At 38.7% G+C, this 19,385-nt stretch overlaps 1 protein-coding gene across 1 annotated transcript in view; it reads right to left on the bottom strand.

Annotated features, from left to right (window-relative positions):
* The window catches only part of kis (chromodomain helicase DNA binding protein kismet), a 1,089,809-nt gene that overhangs the window by 691,655 nt on the left and 378,769 nt on the right, over window positions 1–19,385 (bottom strand). Inside the window, 1 exon segment of the mRNA XM_090383876.1 lies at window positions 3,464–3,620. Within this exon segment, the coding sequence (XP_090240002.1) occupies window positions 3,464–3,620 (157 nt within the window).

Here is a 19,385-nt window from a genome sequence, read left to right as displayed (position 1 = left end):
ATATTTATTTATAATTTTTATTTTCAATTACGTTTTGAAAAACTTAAGTTTTCATAATTTATAAATAGTTATTTATTGCAGATTATCTTGCACACTCCATGGATCATCTCACACAACCATTTTGAAGACCATGGCAATAGAGCATCTGTCCTGTGGCCTCAGGGTTGTGCCGCTCACATTAAAAGAAGGCAAACCCAGAAAAAACGAACAGAAATGCAGAATGCATTTATATTACTCTTTTTCTGGGTTTCAATACTCTTAAATTTTCACATGCTAATAACTGGTCTGACCATGTGAATGAAATTATCCTTATAGGATAATATCACTGGCATGGGCAAAACCTTTTATTCCTCGCTTCACCCCATACCCTACCCTCATCCTTGTTAAACCAAAGTTTTCTAATAAATGTGCAAAAGGCTGTTCTAAACAATAAAGCTTTCAGTTGAACAAAACTTATTAATAAATTCAAACTTGATATTAAAAAAGACTGAGAATAGGAAACTTGCTGCTTTTATAAATGGTAGTCAAGCCTCCTGGTGTCTTGCCTAGAAGTGAGAGTACTTCCCTCCATCAGTACTTCATACTTCAACCTCTTAACTATTTAACAAGTGAGTTTATAAGCACTATGTCAGCAACATACCATTCGTAGATCAATTTTATTTTGATATTCTCATAACTCAGACTGCTTTTAAATATTAATTTATTATTTTGGCTCATTATAGTAAAACAATTTTAAAAATCAGATCAGAATTAAAAATGAAAAAATTGCAAAATCTCCATTCTATTTTGATGTAATCATATCTTCTCTGAACTACAGAGAATTTCAATTTTTCTAAGCCAATATCACAAAACCCACATTTTATACTGCCATCCATGATGAATTGTGTCTACTATTACTCAGAAACAAAGATAAGAGATGGCAGAATTTACTGAAAGATTTGTGACATACTTTAAAAGAATCTCGAATCACACACATACACATGTGCTTGTGAAAAGGATAATTACTGAACTTTCTGTTCCATCCCAATATACATTATATATTTGGATCTTAGAAAGGCTTTTGATACTGTTGCACATGGAAGACTGCTGCACAAATTGGAGCAGTGTGGCATTGGAGGTAAATTGCTGCTATGGATAAAGGGATGGTTGAGTGGCAGAAGACAGAGAGTGGTAATCAATGGACACTGCTCAACGTGGACTAATGTTATTAGTGGAGTTCCTCAGGGTTCAGTGTTGGGTCCATCGTTGTTTTCTGTATTTATAAATGATATTGATGATGGTATATCAAGCTTAATGTCCAAGTTTGTAGACGATACAAAGGTTGGCAGGGTTGTTAAGGACACTACTGATGCTATGCTGCTGCAACAGGATCTGGAAAGGTTGAGCAGATGGGCTGAGAGGTGGCAAATGAAACAAATGTAAAGTACTACATATGGGAAACAGTAACCCCAGCTCAACGTATCAACTCTGTGGTACTACGCTGACAGTGGTAGAGAATGAAAAGGACCTGGGGGTAATTGTGCAGGCAGATATGAAGTTCTCTGAGCAGTGCAGACGAGCTGCAAGAGTAGCTCATGGTGTCTTGTCAATGATATACAGGAAATTTTTCTAGCAGGGATAGGGATGTGATTATTCCCTTGTATAAGGCATTGGTCAGGCCACACCTTGAGTATTGTATACAGGTCTCGAGGCCTCATTTCAAGAAGGATGTAGAGCTGCTGGAAAGAGTACAGAGAAGGGCAATAAGATTAGTGAATGGAACAAAGTGTTGCTCTTACGAAGAAAGGCTTAAGTTTTGCTAATTACAGAGTCTGGAGACTAGGCATCGGCGAGATGATCTGATAGAGGTATATAAGGCTTTGAATGGCTTGAGCATGCTCAATGCCGATGGGATTCTTCCTCTTGCTCAGAATAATCACCTGAGAGGGCATAAATTCAAAGTGAGGAAGGACGGATGTCGGATAGATGTGCGGAAATTTGCCTTTAGCCAGCGGGCAGTTGGTTTGTGGAATAGACTTCCATCACTTGTTGTTGAAGTTGATAGCCTAAACAAATTTAAGGCTCAGCTGGACAGGTATTTCGAACGAACGGAGGGGTGAAATGGGAGTAGTGGTTGTGTTTTTTGTTTTTTTTTGGCTGATGCTGAATAAGCTTGCTTTCTTGCATCATATGCCTCTACTAATGCTAATGCTACACAAAGCTTTCTTATTATTATCTCACATTTCTACTAAGGTTTGCATTAATGATGTCGCTAAACTTCTTTGAATCATTATAAAAACACTTCATTCAATGAGTTTCCTGTTTTAAACAGAAAGTCAAATGACCTAAACAATTCTGATGCTAACAAGCATCCAGATACTGAGGAACATTTCTTAATTTTAAAACTCATTCGATATAAAACTCATTCTCTAAGCATAACTTCTGTTTCACGTTATTTTTTTTTTTTTTTTTTTTACTATTTGTTATTTCACCAACATTTTGCTTCCACAAAACTTGCTCATATCCAGTAAATTACGAAACATGACACATGCATTGCTTTAAAATACAGTCCCCAATGCATTTACATACCCTTCTTCCAAAACAATGCAGAAATAAAGTGACTGTCAACTCTTACACTACCTTTAAATCTTCCATGAGTTAAATAATTGCCAATACTGATTACATTATTGTCAATCCACTGGTAAAGTGCCCTTGGCTCATGTTATTGGTCATTTGAGAAATTCCACAAAAAAGTGCTAAGAAACGATTTCTATCAACCCTCATAACGCTTTTGATTGCATTTTGCAAAAAAGGCCTTCTAGACAAGCTCCACAGCTCTGACTTTTGATTTCCCAAACATTTGCATTTGGATTCCCTCAACATGAATCGTTCAGGAGACTTCCATCCTACAGTGGATTGATAATGGCTGCAGTTTACCTTTAACAGCCTCCGTAACTGAGTGGTCAGGAACAAGAGTCCAGGTACATGCCCTTTGAGTAGACCGGGATTCAAGCCCCTGACTGCTAAATATGGTTGATTTGCCAACCGGCACTGGACCAGCATGGCTGATTATGGTTCATTTCCCTTAACATGAATTGTTGAGGAGGCTTCCATCCTGTAGTGGATTGTATGGCTGCAGTTTACCTTTACTTTAAGAATGGGCATTTATCGATGGAAAAAATGGGGAGGGGAGATTGCAAAAAGCTGATCTTCACAAAAAAGGAGGCAAACAGTTGAGTTTTAGAAAAGCAGTTTCTATCAGCTTATACCCTTCTGTTATTTATTACTTCTATGAAAGCAAATAACCATACCACCACTTAAGCAAATCAAATTAAAAGAGAAGGGGAAAGAGGAGGAGGACAGAGGTGAGGAGAGAGAGACTCAATGGGAACAAAATTTATAAAAAACTACAGACAAGGCATTGATTGGTCCACACCCATTCATCCATTTAGATATACAAATACTTTCTGTATTATCAACTTACCGGTTATTAAAAAAGGGTGAATGCAGCACTTCCTCAATTCCATCATAGTATTCATCAAATTTGGCATATTTGAACAACTACCACCTTTGGTTAAGAATGAAAAGTTTCGTTCTAGTATAGCTCTATAATACTTTTTCTGTATATTTGTTAACTCAACCTAGTAAAAAAATAATAAAAAATAACAGTTTGCCTCCAAAAAATGTACTCATTATAATTTAAATTATTCTTGTACAAGATAAGCAAGATGTTTAAAATTAGACCTGTCCCTATAATATACATGTTACAGGGATAGCAAGTAAAGGATATTAATATAGATATCTCAATATTGCTAAATTCTAAGAGATTAGTCTTAAATATATAAACTGTTTTTTTTTTTTCCAATATTTGAATAACATCTGAAATTTATACTTATGATTAACTGATGAAGTTATTTTATGATTTTAATTCTCTAAATAAGTCAACTGGGTGGGTGAGGGGAGAGCAGCAGAACTCAATGGCATATGTTACTTACTACATTGAATAGTTAGAAATCGCTGAAAATGGGAAACTTTAAAATCTATTCTTTTTGCTGACACACGCTGTGTCAAGATGGCACTGAAAACAGTTATGGTTATGCAAAAAAAAAAAAAATTTCCTGACTGCCTTAAAATCAAATTTTTTTCAGTGTTAAAAAACCAAAGCGAACTCTCTAGAACCAAAACCTGGATAAAAAATACAAAGATGTGGCAAAAGCACCCTTCTTACTTCAAAACAGAACATCACAAGTACAGTGGTACCTTGGATTGTGAGTAATTTGGTCTGAGAGTGTTTTGTAAGACGAGCAAAAATTTTTAATAAATTTTAACTTGATAAACGAGCGAGGTCTTGCAATACGAGTACAGTCAGTCCTCGTATAACATGTGTTTACACTACACGAATTCGATCATACACGATTTATAAATAGGGGAACGATGTTGTATATAACACGAATCGAATTCACTTACGCACGATTCGCCTTTGTGTTTACAAGGAATGGCAGTCGAACGCAGAATCACATCAACCGAACGCAACACAATAGGAATGAAGAGAAGATTCTGAAAATGTATTTATGTTTTTTATATCAGTGAAGGGGAAACACATTTCACCATAATAACGTAAAAATCGACACAATTCCAGCTATCGGTATAATCGCAAATGCAATTAGATCGAGTTTACTACCAGTTTATAACAGATTCCACTAGCAGAAATGCAACTGGAAATTGTTTTTATTGTTTTATGGTAGTAACCCCTAGAAATGTGCTTTAGTAAAATGTGAGGTGTTAATAATGTATCTCTGCCTTTACAGTGTTGTTTATTCAGTTGCTACACGCGCGCAGCTTTGTTTATGTGTATCAAGCGTACCTCCTCGTTTTGTAATTGTGCTATATTCCCTAAAAATTGTCTGCTGAGCGTCATGTGATCACATGCTGATTGGGTAATCGTCCTGCATGCTCATTCGTATACATTCGTCAGCATACCTCATTCGTATACAGTCAACATTGTACTGAACATTCGTGCTAGCGTTGTGACTGTATGTGCGTAAAGCATTTTTTTATTTTGTGTTTGAATGTAGTGACTGTTCTTTATTAAATGTACACTACAAAAATTGCTCCAATGAAAAAAAGGGTTGAAAAGGAAGGTGGTAAGAAGTAGGAGATGATTACGGTAGAAATTAAGAAGGAAATCATCGGGAAGCCCGAACAAGGTATGAAAGTGGCCGCCATCGCAAGATTTTATAAGTCTACGTCAACGATTTGCACAATATTAAAGAAGAAAGAAGAACTAAGGGGACGAGATGTAGCAAAAGGAGTCACGAGAATATCAAAGCAACGGCCATGTATTCTGGAAGATGCAGAAAAGTTGCTTTGGTGTGGATAAACGAGAAGCAACTAGCAGGTGATACTGTGACCGAGAACTTGATCTGTGAGAAGGGAAAGGCCTTGTACGCCGACCTCGTATGTAAACTGCCAGGTACATCTAGAGAAAACGAAGCAGGCTTCAACGCCAGCAGAGGATGGTTTGATAGCTTTAAGAGAAGTGGCATCCATAGTGCTGTGAGGCACAGAGAGGCTGTGAGTTCGGACGCTAAGGCAGCTGAGGCGTTCGTTGCGGAGTTCCAGAAGCTCATGGTTTCCGAGTGTTACCTGCCGCAGCAAGTTTTTAATTGCGATGAGATGGGGCTTTTTTGGAAAAAAGATGCCAAAGAGGACCTACATTACAGCAGAAGAGAATGCAATGCTCGGTCACAAGTCCATGAAAGACCGTCTTACTCTCTTGCTGTGTGCTAATGCAAGCGGTGATTTCAAAGTCAAGCCCCTGCTCGTTTATCATTCTGAGAATCCACGAGCCTTCAAGAAATGAAAAGTGCAGAAGAGCCAATTAAACGTTTATGTGGAGGTCCAACAGCAAGGCTTGGGTCACTCATATCTTGTTCGTTGAGTGGATCAACGAGGTATTCGGTACTGCAGTGAAGAAATACCTTTTAGAAAAAAAAACTGCCACTCAAAGTCTTGCTGGTTATGGATAATGCTCCTGCTCATCCTCCAGGCCTTGAGAACGACTTACTGGAAGAATTCAAGTTCATTAAGGTCAAGTCCCTTCCTCCCAAAACTACTCCATTACTCCAGCCCATGGATCAGCAGGTCATTTCGAACTTCAAAAAGCTTTACATCAAGGCACTATTTCAGTGATGCTTCGAGGTAACCGAAGGAACTAACCTTACCCTCCGAGAATTTTGGAAAAATCATTTCCACATCGTAAACTGCCTCAAGATCATCGATAAAGCATGGGATGGGGTCACCAAGAGAACCCTCAATTCTGCTTGAGAAAACTGTGATCTGATTGCGTTGAGGGGTTTGCTCATGAAGAGGAGCTGCCAGTTGTCGATGAAATTGTGTCCCTGGGGACGACCATGGGACTGGAGGTGAATAAGGACGACATTCAAGAGCTGGTGGAGGAACATGGCCAGGAGCTTACAAACGACGAACTGATGGATCTGCATCGCGAGCAAGAGGTTATGGAAGCGATCTCGTCTGAGGAGGAGGAGAAAAAAATGGAGACATCCCTCTCTTCAAATGAGATTAGGGAGGTGTGTAAAATGCGGGAATCGGTGCAAAATTTTGTAGAAAAGCACCACCCGAATACAGCTGTGGCAATGTGAGTGATGAATCTGTTTAATGACAATGCAACGTCATATTTCCGTGAAATCCTTAAAAGGAGGCAAAAGCAAGTGTCGTTGGATAAGTTCCTTGTTAAAGTCGCACAAAAAGAAAAAGTCAACAGATAGCAGTGATTCCGTTAGTGACAGTGAAAGTCGTCCTACCCAATAATTAATAAATTCATTGCTTTATGTATATTAAATTTAAATATTAAAAATATAAAAAGGTATGTATGTATTTTGTTTTAATCATTTTTACAGTATATGAATATTTTTGAGTTTTGGAACAAATCATCTGGGTTTCCATTATTTCTTATGGGGAAATTCGCTTTGATATACGAGTGCTTTGGATTAGAAGCACGTTTCCGGAACGATTATGCTCGCAAACCAAGGTACCTTTTTTTTTTTTTTTTTTTTATAGTTGTTGGCGCATAGGCTTCTGTGGCCATAATGCACCTCCCAAGGTTTTTGAGGTACTTTGATCCAAGCCCGAGGCAGGAATCGAACCCGCGACCTTTGGGTTGCCAGGCAGGCACTTTACCCACCCGGCTAGCCTGGTCGGCCCCAAGGTACCACTGTACTATGAGATGTGTGGGCTATCAAACAAACATTGTTTGATGGCACCCCCGGCCATACAGATGAGTTACAGTTTATGTAAAATTATGAAATAATTTTAACTACAAAACCAGCTTATCTTCGTCATAAACTAAATAATGTGTGCCAGAACCCACCATTGGCCACTAAATACATAAAAGTTAGAAATTTAATGGAATGTACCCAACACATTTGTTCAATTAGTTCACTACTCAATTGCCAGATATTATATAATATGCTAAAAAACTTAGCATTATAAAGTAATATAAATTTTAATATTTTAAACATCATTTTAAAAACAAAACTAATAATAATAAACAAAAATAAAATAGATAAATTAAATTAAAATTTAGTATTACTATTAGTAATACTAAATTTTAGAAGTGGCAAATTATGCAAGGAAGCAAGCTTATACAGTATTCGCTAAAAAAAAAAAAAATTCCCAAATCACCTGTCAACTGCCTCCAATTGATTTCTTAGTTCTTGAACAAATTTAGCCAAACTACCCACACACCCACTTCCACAGCAACTGAAGCAAGTCTATTCAAACAATCCTTTAACACAAAGTCTGCCACGTGCCACTAACTTCTTAAAGAATCACAATTATCGGTCTGCTCTGATATTCCCTGTACTTGCCAACTTGGAATCTCCTCTTTTCAATCTTCTCTGGCTTAAAATCTCGCTACCCCAGTGGTTCCCAAACTAAGCTTTACAGATCCCAAGGGATTCACAAACAGTTCCCAGGGGATCAATGGATAATTTTTGCAATGACTACTTTGAATTTTATTTATTTTTTTAAATCTAAATCTAAATATCACTACAGACTGAAGGCTGCACCTGACATGCAAATTCAGTTGTCTACACTCACTCCCAACTTTAAAGGACTTTGTGAGACGAGAAAACAACACCATTCTTTATACTAGTAGCCTATGATGTATGACTGATTGTATACTGAAATGGTGACAGTTTATTATTGAGTTATTTTTTGTGTCATTCTGAAAAAGGTAGATTTTAAACATATAATAAATCAGTTCTCAGATATAAATTTTTAATTTTCAATACCTGTTGGCTGAACACTCCATATTTAAGTGAGCTAGGATGTGAAGATCCGTGGCCAACGAGCAAAAAAGTTTTGGTTTGGTTTGGGGTTTTTTTTTTTTTTTTTTTTAAGGAGCATTAGCAACTAAGACCATATTGCTCCAGGGATATGCAGTGGCCGTACCCTGACCTTTCTACATCCTCCGTATTTGGTAGTCACGGGCTCGAACCCAAGTCTAATCAAGAAGCGTGTGCTATGCACTGCTGCTCCTGCACACCTGGCTACGGAGCTGTCAAAAAGTTTTGGAAACACTGTGCAGTATTCTACCATATCCATCTATCCTCTATTGTTCTCCAAAACCCGCTAATAACTTAAATTTTTGGCTTCCTTTCATTGAAACTTGACTTTATTCAATTAAACTTTCCTAACAGTGAGGTAATTTAAATGTTCACAACTCTAACTAGCTTCTGTTTTCTAGTCATATAGACACGGCTGTTCAAGATGCTGAGGCTTTTGCAATTACTACTGACCTTACACACATTGTGCATTTACTTAACAGAATAACGGAAAATCCTAACCACACAGTCAATGCTCAATCTTTTTCTCATGAAGAACCCTTTCTAAGTTCAAGGTCAAAGTGAGTGGCCATCTAGTCACTTCAGGGCACAACCTAGTAATGGTCTCTTCTCCAATGGAGCCTTTCTCTCATAGTCATTCTTAGCTTCGTGCTATTTAGCATTACAATACTGCAAAATGAAATGATCAGTAAGATTTCTATTCTTCTTTTCCTTTGTTGATTAATCTGCTGATGTCAATGTTTGCTCAGATTGTGAATTTATTCTTGTAGGGATGAAATCCTTTATTCCATGCTCCACTTTAAAATCATGCAATAGTAGTAATGGCATGTGATGCAAGAAAGCAAGTGTATGAGCTTATGCAGCATCAGACAAAAAAAAAAATCATCACACCATTCCCCCAAATGCCTGTCCAGTTCCTCCTTAAATTTATTCAACCTATCAACTTCCACAACGACAGATGGAAGTTTGTTCCAGCAATTAACCACCCGCTGGCTAACGGCAAATTTCCGCACATCTATTCTACATCTGTCTTTTCTTAATTTGAATTTATGCCCCCTTAGGTTCGTAATCTGAACAAGTGGAAGGATCCCATCAGAATTCAGCGTGCTCAGCCCATTCAAGGCCTTATACAACTCAATCAGATCACCACGCAGGTGCCTAGGCTCCAGCCACTGCAATTTGCAGACCTTAAGCCTCTCTTGGTAAGAGGATCCCTTCATTCCCCTCACCAATCTTGTTGCCCTTCTCTGTACACGCTCAAGTAAATCTACATCCTTCTTAAAATGAGGCCTCCAGACCTGTACGCAGTACTCAAGGCATGGCCTGACCATTGCCTTATACAGAGGGACAATCACCTCCTTCTCCCTGCCAGCAAAATTCCTATATATCATTGACAAAACCCCATGACCTGCCCTGGCAGGCTGTCCGCATTGCTCAGAAAACTTCATATCTGACTGCAAAATTACTCCCAGGTTTTTTTCATTTTCTACCACCTAAACTGTAGTATCACACAGTTGGTATGTTCCTCTATGGTTACTTCTACATATGCAGTACTTTGCATTTGTCAATGTTAAACTTCAGTTGCCACTTCTCAGCCCATCTTCCCAAATTTTCTAGATACTATTGCAGTAGCACACTGCCATTACTGTCATTAACAACCCTGCCAACCTTTGTATCATCTGCAAACTTCGACATTAAGTCTGATATACCTTCATCAATATCATTGATAAATATACAAAACAACAGTGGACCTAACACTGAACCCTGTGGGACTCCACTAATAACATTAGTCCACGAAGAGCAGCACCCATTGATTACCACCCTCTGTCTTCTCCCACTTGACCATCCTTTTATCCATTGTAGCAACTTACCCTTAATACCATTCTGCTTCCATTTGTACAGAACTTAATATAATTTGTATAGTCTTCCATGCACAACGGTGTCAAAGGTTTTCCTGAAATCCAAATATATGATATCAAAATTATTTTTTGCATCCAGTTCCTTTGTAACCACATCATAATATCCTACCAAATTTGTCAGACAAGACTTTCCCTTAACAAACCCATGCTGCGTCTGAATTATTGCTGCAGTCTTGTCTAGATGATCCTGCAATGCATCTTTAACCAGTGACTCCATTATTTTACCCGGAACAGAAGTTAAACTAACTGGTCTGTAATTACTCGTGTCACCCTTCGATCCCCCTTTGTGAATTGGGGATACATTTGCACGTCTCCAGTCCGTGGGAACCTCCCCTGAGTCCAAGGATGCTCTCATAATTATGGCTAAGGGTTTGCTTAGTTGCTTTGCCGCCTCCTTTAATATAACTGGATAGATCACATCCACCCCAGGTGCTTTTCTTATGTTTAACTTCAACAATTTCTCCTCCACTTTGCTTTCAGTTATTACAAAACCATTGAGTATTCTGCACCAATTTGATAACCTTCTGCCATTTTCAAACCTTAATAATTCCTCATGTGTGAATATAGATGCAAAATACTCATTCAGTTTGTTTGCTATGTGAGCAGGATCATCAACAGTCGAACCATCAATGTCAAGTGGACCAATCAGATTCATCCCCTTCCTTTTAGAGTTTATATAAGTAAAGAAATCCTTGCTGTTTTTCTTAGCATCTTTTGCCAAGGATTTCTCGTAATCTGCCTTTGCCTGCCTAACCTCCTTTGTGACCTGATTACAGACTAGCTTATATCTGCCATAGGCTTCTGAGTCACTTGATAATTTATATGCATCCCATGCATTTTTCTTCTCTGTTACGAGTCTCATTAGTTCATTAGATAACCATTTAGGTCTAAACCTCGAACAATATTTCTTAATAGGTATGAAACATTTAGTAGCATCCACGATTAATTCCTTGAATGCTTCCCACTTAGAATTTACTGTTGGTAACATCGCCAGTTTATTCCACTGTACAGAATTTAAAAACTGTCGGAGACCACTGTACTCACCTTTACGGAAGCAAAAACCCTTTCCTTTACTCGTGATGGTAATTAAATCTTTAAGGAAATCCCACATCAGTACACTGTGATCACTGCCATGTAGTGGTTCCTTTATCTTCAAATTCTTAATACACAAATGATCACTGCTGATAACCAGATCAAGAGTATTACTTTCTCTGGTTGCCTCTCGAACATGCTGCTGCAGAAAACAATCATCCAATAAATCCACAAAAGTCTGACTAGTGTGTGAGTGACCAACCGAAATTTCCTTCATCTAAACCCTGGTTTTCCAATAAATGTGCTACGCCTCTTCAAGATAAGAAGGTTGCATATCACATCTGGCTTGCATCCAAGTCTCCAGGGGTACATTTAGATTTTGTATAGGCTAAGAGTAGAAAACTTGCTTCTTGTCCAAATGGTAGTTAAGCATTCTGCCCTCTTGCAAAGCTATTGGCTGTAAAATCTGTCCATCTCTACTCCCAACCTCTGTTAAAACCCAATAGTTCTACTGCCACCTAAGCTAAAGATAAAGCTGATCTGCAACCACCAACTTTTCTTCTAATTCTTATATTGATGATATTAGCAATCTTTATGCCAGGCAAGCTTTGCTGGTCCTGATGTTTTTTCTCCACATGTTCTAAAAACCTGTGCTCCTGAGCTTACTCCTATCCTCTGATGCCTTTTTATACTTTCTTCTTCCATTGGCATGTTTCCCTCTGCTTATAAATTTGTTCATATCCAGCCAGTTTGTAAAATGTTTGTGACAAATCTGTCCAATCCAATTATTTCCATTGCAAAGATTAGATTTTTATTATTATTTTTATTAGATCTCTATTACTTTAGAAAGATTACTTCTAATCTTTCTAAAGTAATAGAGAAATTCATTAATTGCCAACTACTAAACTATCTAGAAACCTTACATCTGATCAATAATCACCAATATGGCTTTCATCAGTGTCAATGATAACCATCTATAGACAAATTCAATGGAAATGTTAAGTGAAAAGCTCCTGCTTGTGAAGCACGCACACGCGCACGCACACACCTAACTATGGTAAAGTTCAATGCGTTGGTTTTATTGATATGAATTGTTTGAAATTTATAGTTCATTATAGAGTTGTATTAACATAAAAGAGCTACAGGGCTCAAATTCTACATTGTATTGATATTTAAAAAGAATAAAAGAGGGATTACCTTAATCTGGTCAAGTGAATAACTTCAGGACGACACTCACCATATATAAACAGCAAAAATAATTTTAATGAATTCTTGCATTTACAGAATCATGAATGAATCGGCATACGCCAGGATCGAAGGTGAAGGACCCCAACTTGGCCACAAAACATATCAAACCACCCCCACAAAACTCTGAGTGATAGACATTGTGTCCAAATTAAGCTTGGTGTTGGGTATTCAGTTCACTTAGTGTTACTTGCAGATGAAACTGCACATGAGCCAATGCAAAAATTGTTCCCCAACATTGTTCCCTAATATATCAGCCATGTTGGAGCAAATTTGTTTTGCGAAAATGCGCATTATAGCAGAACTGACTGTATTCAGTTGTTTAGCTTGGATTATGCTAATGAAATATATATCTCTCTGTGCAACGTAGTTGTGAGAGTGTGTAATTTAAGACTAGGTGGATAACACACAGTTCTGTAGTTTGTTTGTTTGTTTGGGGATTTTATTGGCGCATGGGCGTCTATGGCCATAATGCGCCATACATAGGTTAGTATTTATGCTATTTCTTTATGGATCGAGAGTCAGGAAACTGATCGTTGACTAGCTAAAGGAGGTGGTATATATTGATTGCTTTGAGAAAGGTAAAAATCTTTGAGACATCTGTTTTATTGCCCAAAAGTGAACTAAGCGTTAGTGGTTCTTCAGTTGTGGCTGGATTGACGTGATTCTGGCGTTCTTTGCAAATTTTGTGCATTCCACAAGGATATGGTTCACTGAAAGCACTGTTTTACAGTGATCACACTGGGGGTGAATCTCCCCTCTTAAAAGGTAACCATGAGTAATATTAGTGTGACCTATACGGAGACGAGCTAGTATTACCTCCTGTTGTCGAATTGCACTGAGGCTTGAAGGCCATTGCTCAAGATTTGGCTTGATACTTCGAAGCTTATTTTCAAGTTGGTTTTGCCATGTTGATTGCCACTGGTACATGCATTTTCCCTGTATTATTCGTCTATAATCTTGATGTGGAACTCTCCACTGTACATCAGGTGGTAAGTCGGCCGCTTTTGCGGCATTGTCCGCTAATTCATTTCCTGGAATTCCCATATGTCCAGGGACCCAACAGAAATGTATGGTTCTTCCAAGCTCAGATAAGGTATATAAAGAGTTTGTTATTTCTTTTACGACTGGGTGGGTGATGTTCATGGTGTTTTCCAGGGCTTGAAGTGCCCTTAGGGAATCAGAGAAAATTATACTGTTTTCAATATTGGAGGTCTCGATATGCTTCAGTGCAACCTGAATTGCCAATAATTCGGCAGAGAATATACTGAACCCATGTGGCAGTTGGTAGGCCAATGTTATGTTCGGGAAAACTGTGGCGATTCCAACGTGGGTGTCATTCTTTGACTCATCTGTATGAACTACAACAAAGTTTGGAAACTGCTCCACCACTGCAAGGTACAATTGCAAAAAATTTTCTTTATGTAGTGCAGATTTATCCCATTTATTAAGATTTATCACATAAAGGTGGAGTAATGCTCCACGGAGCAAGGAATAGTGGAGGGGTATTTGAGATATTATCAAAACTCAGGTTAAGTTCTTCTAGAAGATGTCTCATTCTTATACCTAACGGTCGGTTAGCAGTAGGGCGGTTATGGTATAACCTGCTGTGTTGGGGGGTGAAAAGTAATTCCCAATTTGGGTGTTCACGCATAGATCTTATTTTATATGCATAGCGTAATATAAGTTGTTGCCTTCTGATAGACAGAGGGGGTCCGTGAGCTTCGGCATATAGACTATGTATTGGAGACGTGCGATATGCTCCTAGAGCAATGCGTATTGCACTATGATGGAGAGGATCAAGCCAGTGAAGGACACTAGGCCTTGCTGAGCTATACACTGGTGCCCCATAGTCAAGTTTTGATCTTATTAAAGATCTGTATAGCTGTAATAAGGTAAGGCGATCAGCTCCCCACTTTGTTGCTGAGAGAACCCGGATAATATTTAATTTTTGTTGGCAGGATGTTCTTAGTCTTTTAATATGTTCCAGGAATGTAAGCTTATGATCTAAGGTGATTCCTAAGAATCGTATGCTGGGTTGAACTGCTATTGGTTGTCCCTTCAGTTGTAGTTCCGGGTGTGGGTGCAATTTACGCTGTCGGCAAAAATGGATGCACAACGTTTTTTGAGAACAAAGCTGAAAACCATTGGTTTGTGCCCATGTACTGATCTTATTTATTGCCCCTTGTAACTGTCTCGATCGTATTCATGTTTTTCACATGGCAAGAAATACTAAGGTCATCTACGAACAGTGCCTTATCGATAGTGTTTGGAAGTTGTTCAGCAATGGTGTTTATCGCAATTATAAAGAGTGTAGCACTAAGTACAGAGCCCTGGGGAACTACTTCTTCTTGAAAAATAGTTCCGACAGTGAAGTTTTAAATCGAACTTGGAAAGTTCGCTTGTCTAGGAAGTTGTGTATGAAAATCGGGAGATGGCCCCGAAGTCCATGTCGGTGTAATTCGCGGAGTATTCCATACTTCCGCGTGGAATCATAGGCCTTGCTGATGTCAAAGCAAACCATTACATGGTGTTCCGATCTAAGGAATGCATTCCGAATGGAATTCTCTAGTTTTACTAGTATATCTAGTGTTGATCTGTTCTGTCGAATGTCGAATTGTGCAGAATGTAAGAGACTGAAATTTTCCAGGTACCATATTAGTCGACGGTTCACCATCTTTTCCAGAATTTTGCAAAGGCAACTGGTCAAGGCAATGGGTCTATAGCTAGTAGGGTTTGTCAGGTCTTTTCCTGGTTTAAGGAATGCAAAGACTAGCGTGGTGCCATTGTTCAGGGAATGTGTCTTCCCGGTAGAGCCTATTGAACAGATCAAGAAGTGACTGCAGTGATTCAGCACTTAGTTCCTGTATCATCGAATAATGGATATTATCTGGTCCTACAGCGCTACACCTAGATGTTGACAAGGCTCTATGTAGTTCGTGGATAGTGAATGGTAAGTTATATTGTTCTTCTGCTTTTGAAGAAAAGTTTAACTTTTGTTTTTCTGAATTTGCTTTGAATCTTCTGAAGGCTGGTTATGTAACTTTCTGTTGCTGATGTTTTGGCAAAAGTTTCTCCTAGTATATTGGCAATTTGGGTAGGGTCAGAAATGTTCTGCCCTCTCCATTCCATGAGAGGCTGAGGTGTCGTTTGATATTTACCACTCATTTTCCTGATTGTTTTCCAAATTTTATGTGTGGGAGTTGCTTGATTGATGGTTGAAGTGAAGCGAATCCAAGCGGCCTTTTTATTACTGTCTAACATACCTGGCTCTTGCTCTAACGCTTTTAAACTGAATGAGATTAGCTGTGGTTGGATAGCGCCTAAAAGTATTCCAAGCTTTATTTTGGTCTCCTTTTGCTGCACGGCATTCATCATTTCACCATATTTTTGGGTGTTCAGGTAATTTTGAGGAGGATTTTGGTATAGCTTGTCCTGCTGCGTGTAGTATAGTTTTTGTGACATACTCAACCGCTTCCCTGGTTGAGGATTTTGTATAATTTCAGGGTCCAGTTTAGCTAATTTTTTATACATCTCCCAGTCTGCTTTATCAATTAGCCACCGAGGAATTCTAGTAAGATGATAAGAGGGTTTATTTAGTAATTCAATTGTAATGGGAAAGTGATCACTATGCAATGGATCATTGTTTGCCGTCCACTTTAGAGTAGGATACAAAGTTGCAGAACAGATATACAGGTCTATTGCAGTATATGTTCCAGAAGGAAGGTGAACATAAGTAGGTGACCAGTCATTTAGAAGGAGAAGGTTGTTATCATCTAAACATTTTTCAATTAGTTTTCCTCTTTGGTCAATATTGTTGTTACCCCATAGTGTGTGATGACCATTTAAGTCTCGCAGAATGAGGAAAGGTGTGGGGAGTTGAGCTATGAGGTTGTTTAGATCATTTTGTTGGATGGAAAAGCTTGGTGGAATATATAAGGAGCAGATTGTAATATGGATGTCAGCAGCTACACGGACCGCTATTGCCTCGAGGGGAGAGTTCAGTAAGACCTGTTTGACAGGAACATATGGGTTTGTTATAACAGCTACACCACCATGTGCAGTATTTTGATTGGTTCTATCTTTTCTAAAGATATTGTAATAAGACAGTTTCGGTGTGTCTTGAGGTTTTAAATAAGTCTCTTGGAGGCAGAGCCATATTGGTGTGTATTTAGAGGTAAGGTCGTATAGGTCATTAATATTGGCACGGAAACCACGACAATTCCATTGGATTATTGTGTTCATTGTTTATCTCTAGTTAGACTTTCCAAGCGTTTTCTTGGTGCTGAGGTTCTCTGTTTTTCACTCTTGTTTTTGTCTTTCTTTCGAAAGTAGGGCCTTTCTGTTTCCATGTCTTCTTATACAAAAATGTGTATGACCGGGTCATCTGGGGGTATTTCCTTAGTATCCATTTCCTGTTGGTGACCAGAAGTAACGATTTGTTTTTCTTTGCGTCCTTCGTCCGGGGAGTGGAGATTTTCGATTGGTATAGAAACTGGCGTATTGACTGCCTGAGTTTGAGTTGAATTGTACAGTGTTTTTACGTAGTTCGAGAAAGACTCTTTTGGGGGTACTGTTAGTTCAGTTTGCGATGCGGTTGATTGGAATTTTTTGGTGATTTGAGCATACGTAGATCTATTTGCAAGGGTTGGTGGTGAGACGTTTCGCTTTGCTTCTTGATAGGACACATTATGATTGGTTTTATAAATCCGAATAAGTTTCTCAGTTTTTCAGCGATCGCATGTTCTGGTGTAAGCGGGATGATCTTTTTTGCAGTTTGGGCATATCGGTTGGGGAGCAGTACAGGCTTCTCAGTTGTGTTCAACTGACCCGCACTTTGCACAAGCAGGAGTTCCCCGGCAAGCTGTCTGGGAATGTTCGTACTTCTGACATCGTAGTGGGTTTGGAATATAAGGTCTGACATTACAGACCAGATATCCAGCCTTAATGGATGCTGGGCGATGTGGAGTATTAAAGGTCAGAATGATATTGCGTGTAGGAGTCAGAACTCCTTTTCTGGTGGAAATTCTCTTGATCTGTATAACGCCTTCTTCTTTAAGTTCTTCAAGCATCTCCTCTTCGGACACATCTATTAAATCCCAATCAGAGATCACTCCTTTAGAGGTGTTCAGTGATCTATGGGGTGTCACAGTAACTGGTATTGCAGCAAAGAGATTAATATTCAAGAGTCGCTCTGAGTGTTTACTATTAGAGGTCTCGATCAGAATATCTCCTGACCTAAGTCTTTTTACAGACTTAGGAGCTCCAACTCTGCTTTCTAATTCCTTTTGTATTCTAAATGGCGAGATTTTGCCAATTGCATTTTCACCAGTTGAGTGCATGATCAGGAAAGCTGGAGAAGGATAGATGTCAGAGTCAGTTTTCTGCCGTTTTGAAGTTCCTGCAATAGAACTATCTTTCTTTTTTGATGTCTGGGGTGCATCTGGCAGCCCAGATAAGTCTGAGTTTGATTTACTCATGACGTGCTCTTTTTGGCCCCGGGAGATTATCTTTTTCTCCCAGGTTACCAGCCCCGCCACGTGGAGGCAAGAGCGGTGCCACCTAGTGACCCAAGCGAAGTGAAGGTTAGTATTAACGAAAAATAAAAAGGGGGTTAAAGAAAGGTACTTTCCTTTCTGGGTTATATAATTTGAAAGATCTATTCAATTATAATGCTCAAGAGTTAACGGACTTGCGAAACTCAGGAGAAACGTATATACAGTAAAGCGTATCAGATAATCACTATGAAAAGGCGCTGTGATCACTAATATCACTTGGCACTCGGGGCCCAGTTCTGTAGTTTAGCTGCTACATTCAGTAGGGAGTTTCTTGGCTATGGTAACATTGGGAAATGATGCTGCTGCACCAATATGACTGTCAGTTTTAGAACCATTTGTGTAGATTGGTCATACTCACCAGTGTTCTCCCCAGAAAATATTTCCAGCCGGCATTATGAAGTAGCCGGGTGGGGAAGTATAACACTTTGCAATATTATAAAATTTTCTGTTATTTACAAATGAGACTTAAGCAATCCACGGCAAAAATTAATTGCATAATTTAACATCATTTGCTCCTGTCGCATTGATCTTGATTGCATAACATGTTCGAATTAATATTGATAGAGTGCAGTACCACACAGTACAGCAAGAATCACTTAAATTTTAGACGGGCAGTCAGTTAAATTCACAGGGCAGTGTGTCCATTTGATAGGTCCAGGGGAGAATACTGCTCACCATGCAGAATTCTCCATGGAACTCTGCATGGTGAGAAAGCTGGAGAATGCTTGTGTCGATGCAGCATATCACAGGGTAATGATCACTACCCAGTGGATTACTGTAAATAAATAGTCCATCCAAACAGAGGATATATGATTGCTGACTAAAGAGACAACTGAAGTAGATCCTGTAGGAAAATACATATAAGTTTGCGCTCCATTACTGAATTATCAGATTGTCATGATCTAGAAATTTTTTGATAATTTGTCAACACTTGTCCAGGTTATGATTTCCCCATAATGGGTGGTGATTGTTGAAGTCCCCTAGGAGGCAGTATGGTATGGGAAGTTGAACAAGGCAGCATAGCTTATATTTTGATTAGGGGGCAAGTACAATGAGACTATGGTTAAATCAAAATTAACGCTACCATCAAAACAAAATCAGTGCTACCATCCATTTGCAGGAATGTTCGGATTGTGTGCAATATGATCTTGCTGATGTATTATGTAGTTTCAAAGGGAAACAGTTACATTGGTATTAGACCGGTTTCCTGTAGGTAATACGGTCATATTTTGAAAGGAGACCTTGGATGTCAATCAAATTACTACAGTACCACTGTAAGAATG

This window comes from Mastigoproctus giganteus, chromosome 10 (assembly GCF_048544385.1).
Source record: "Mastigoproctus giganteus isolate SK-2022 chromosome 10, ASM4854438v1, whole genome shotgun sequence".
Lineage (NCBI taxonomy): Eukaryota > Metazoa > Arthropoda > Arachnida > Uropygi > Thelyphonidae > Mastigoproctus > Mastigoproctus giganteus.
Note: the sequence above shows the minus strand (reverse complement) of the source record. Positions and strands in the feature narration are given on the sequence as shown.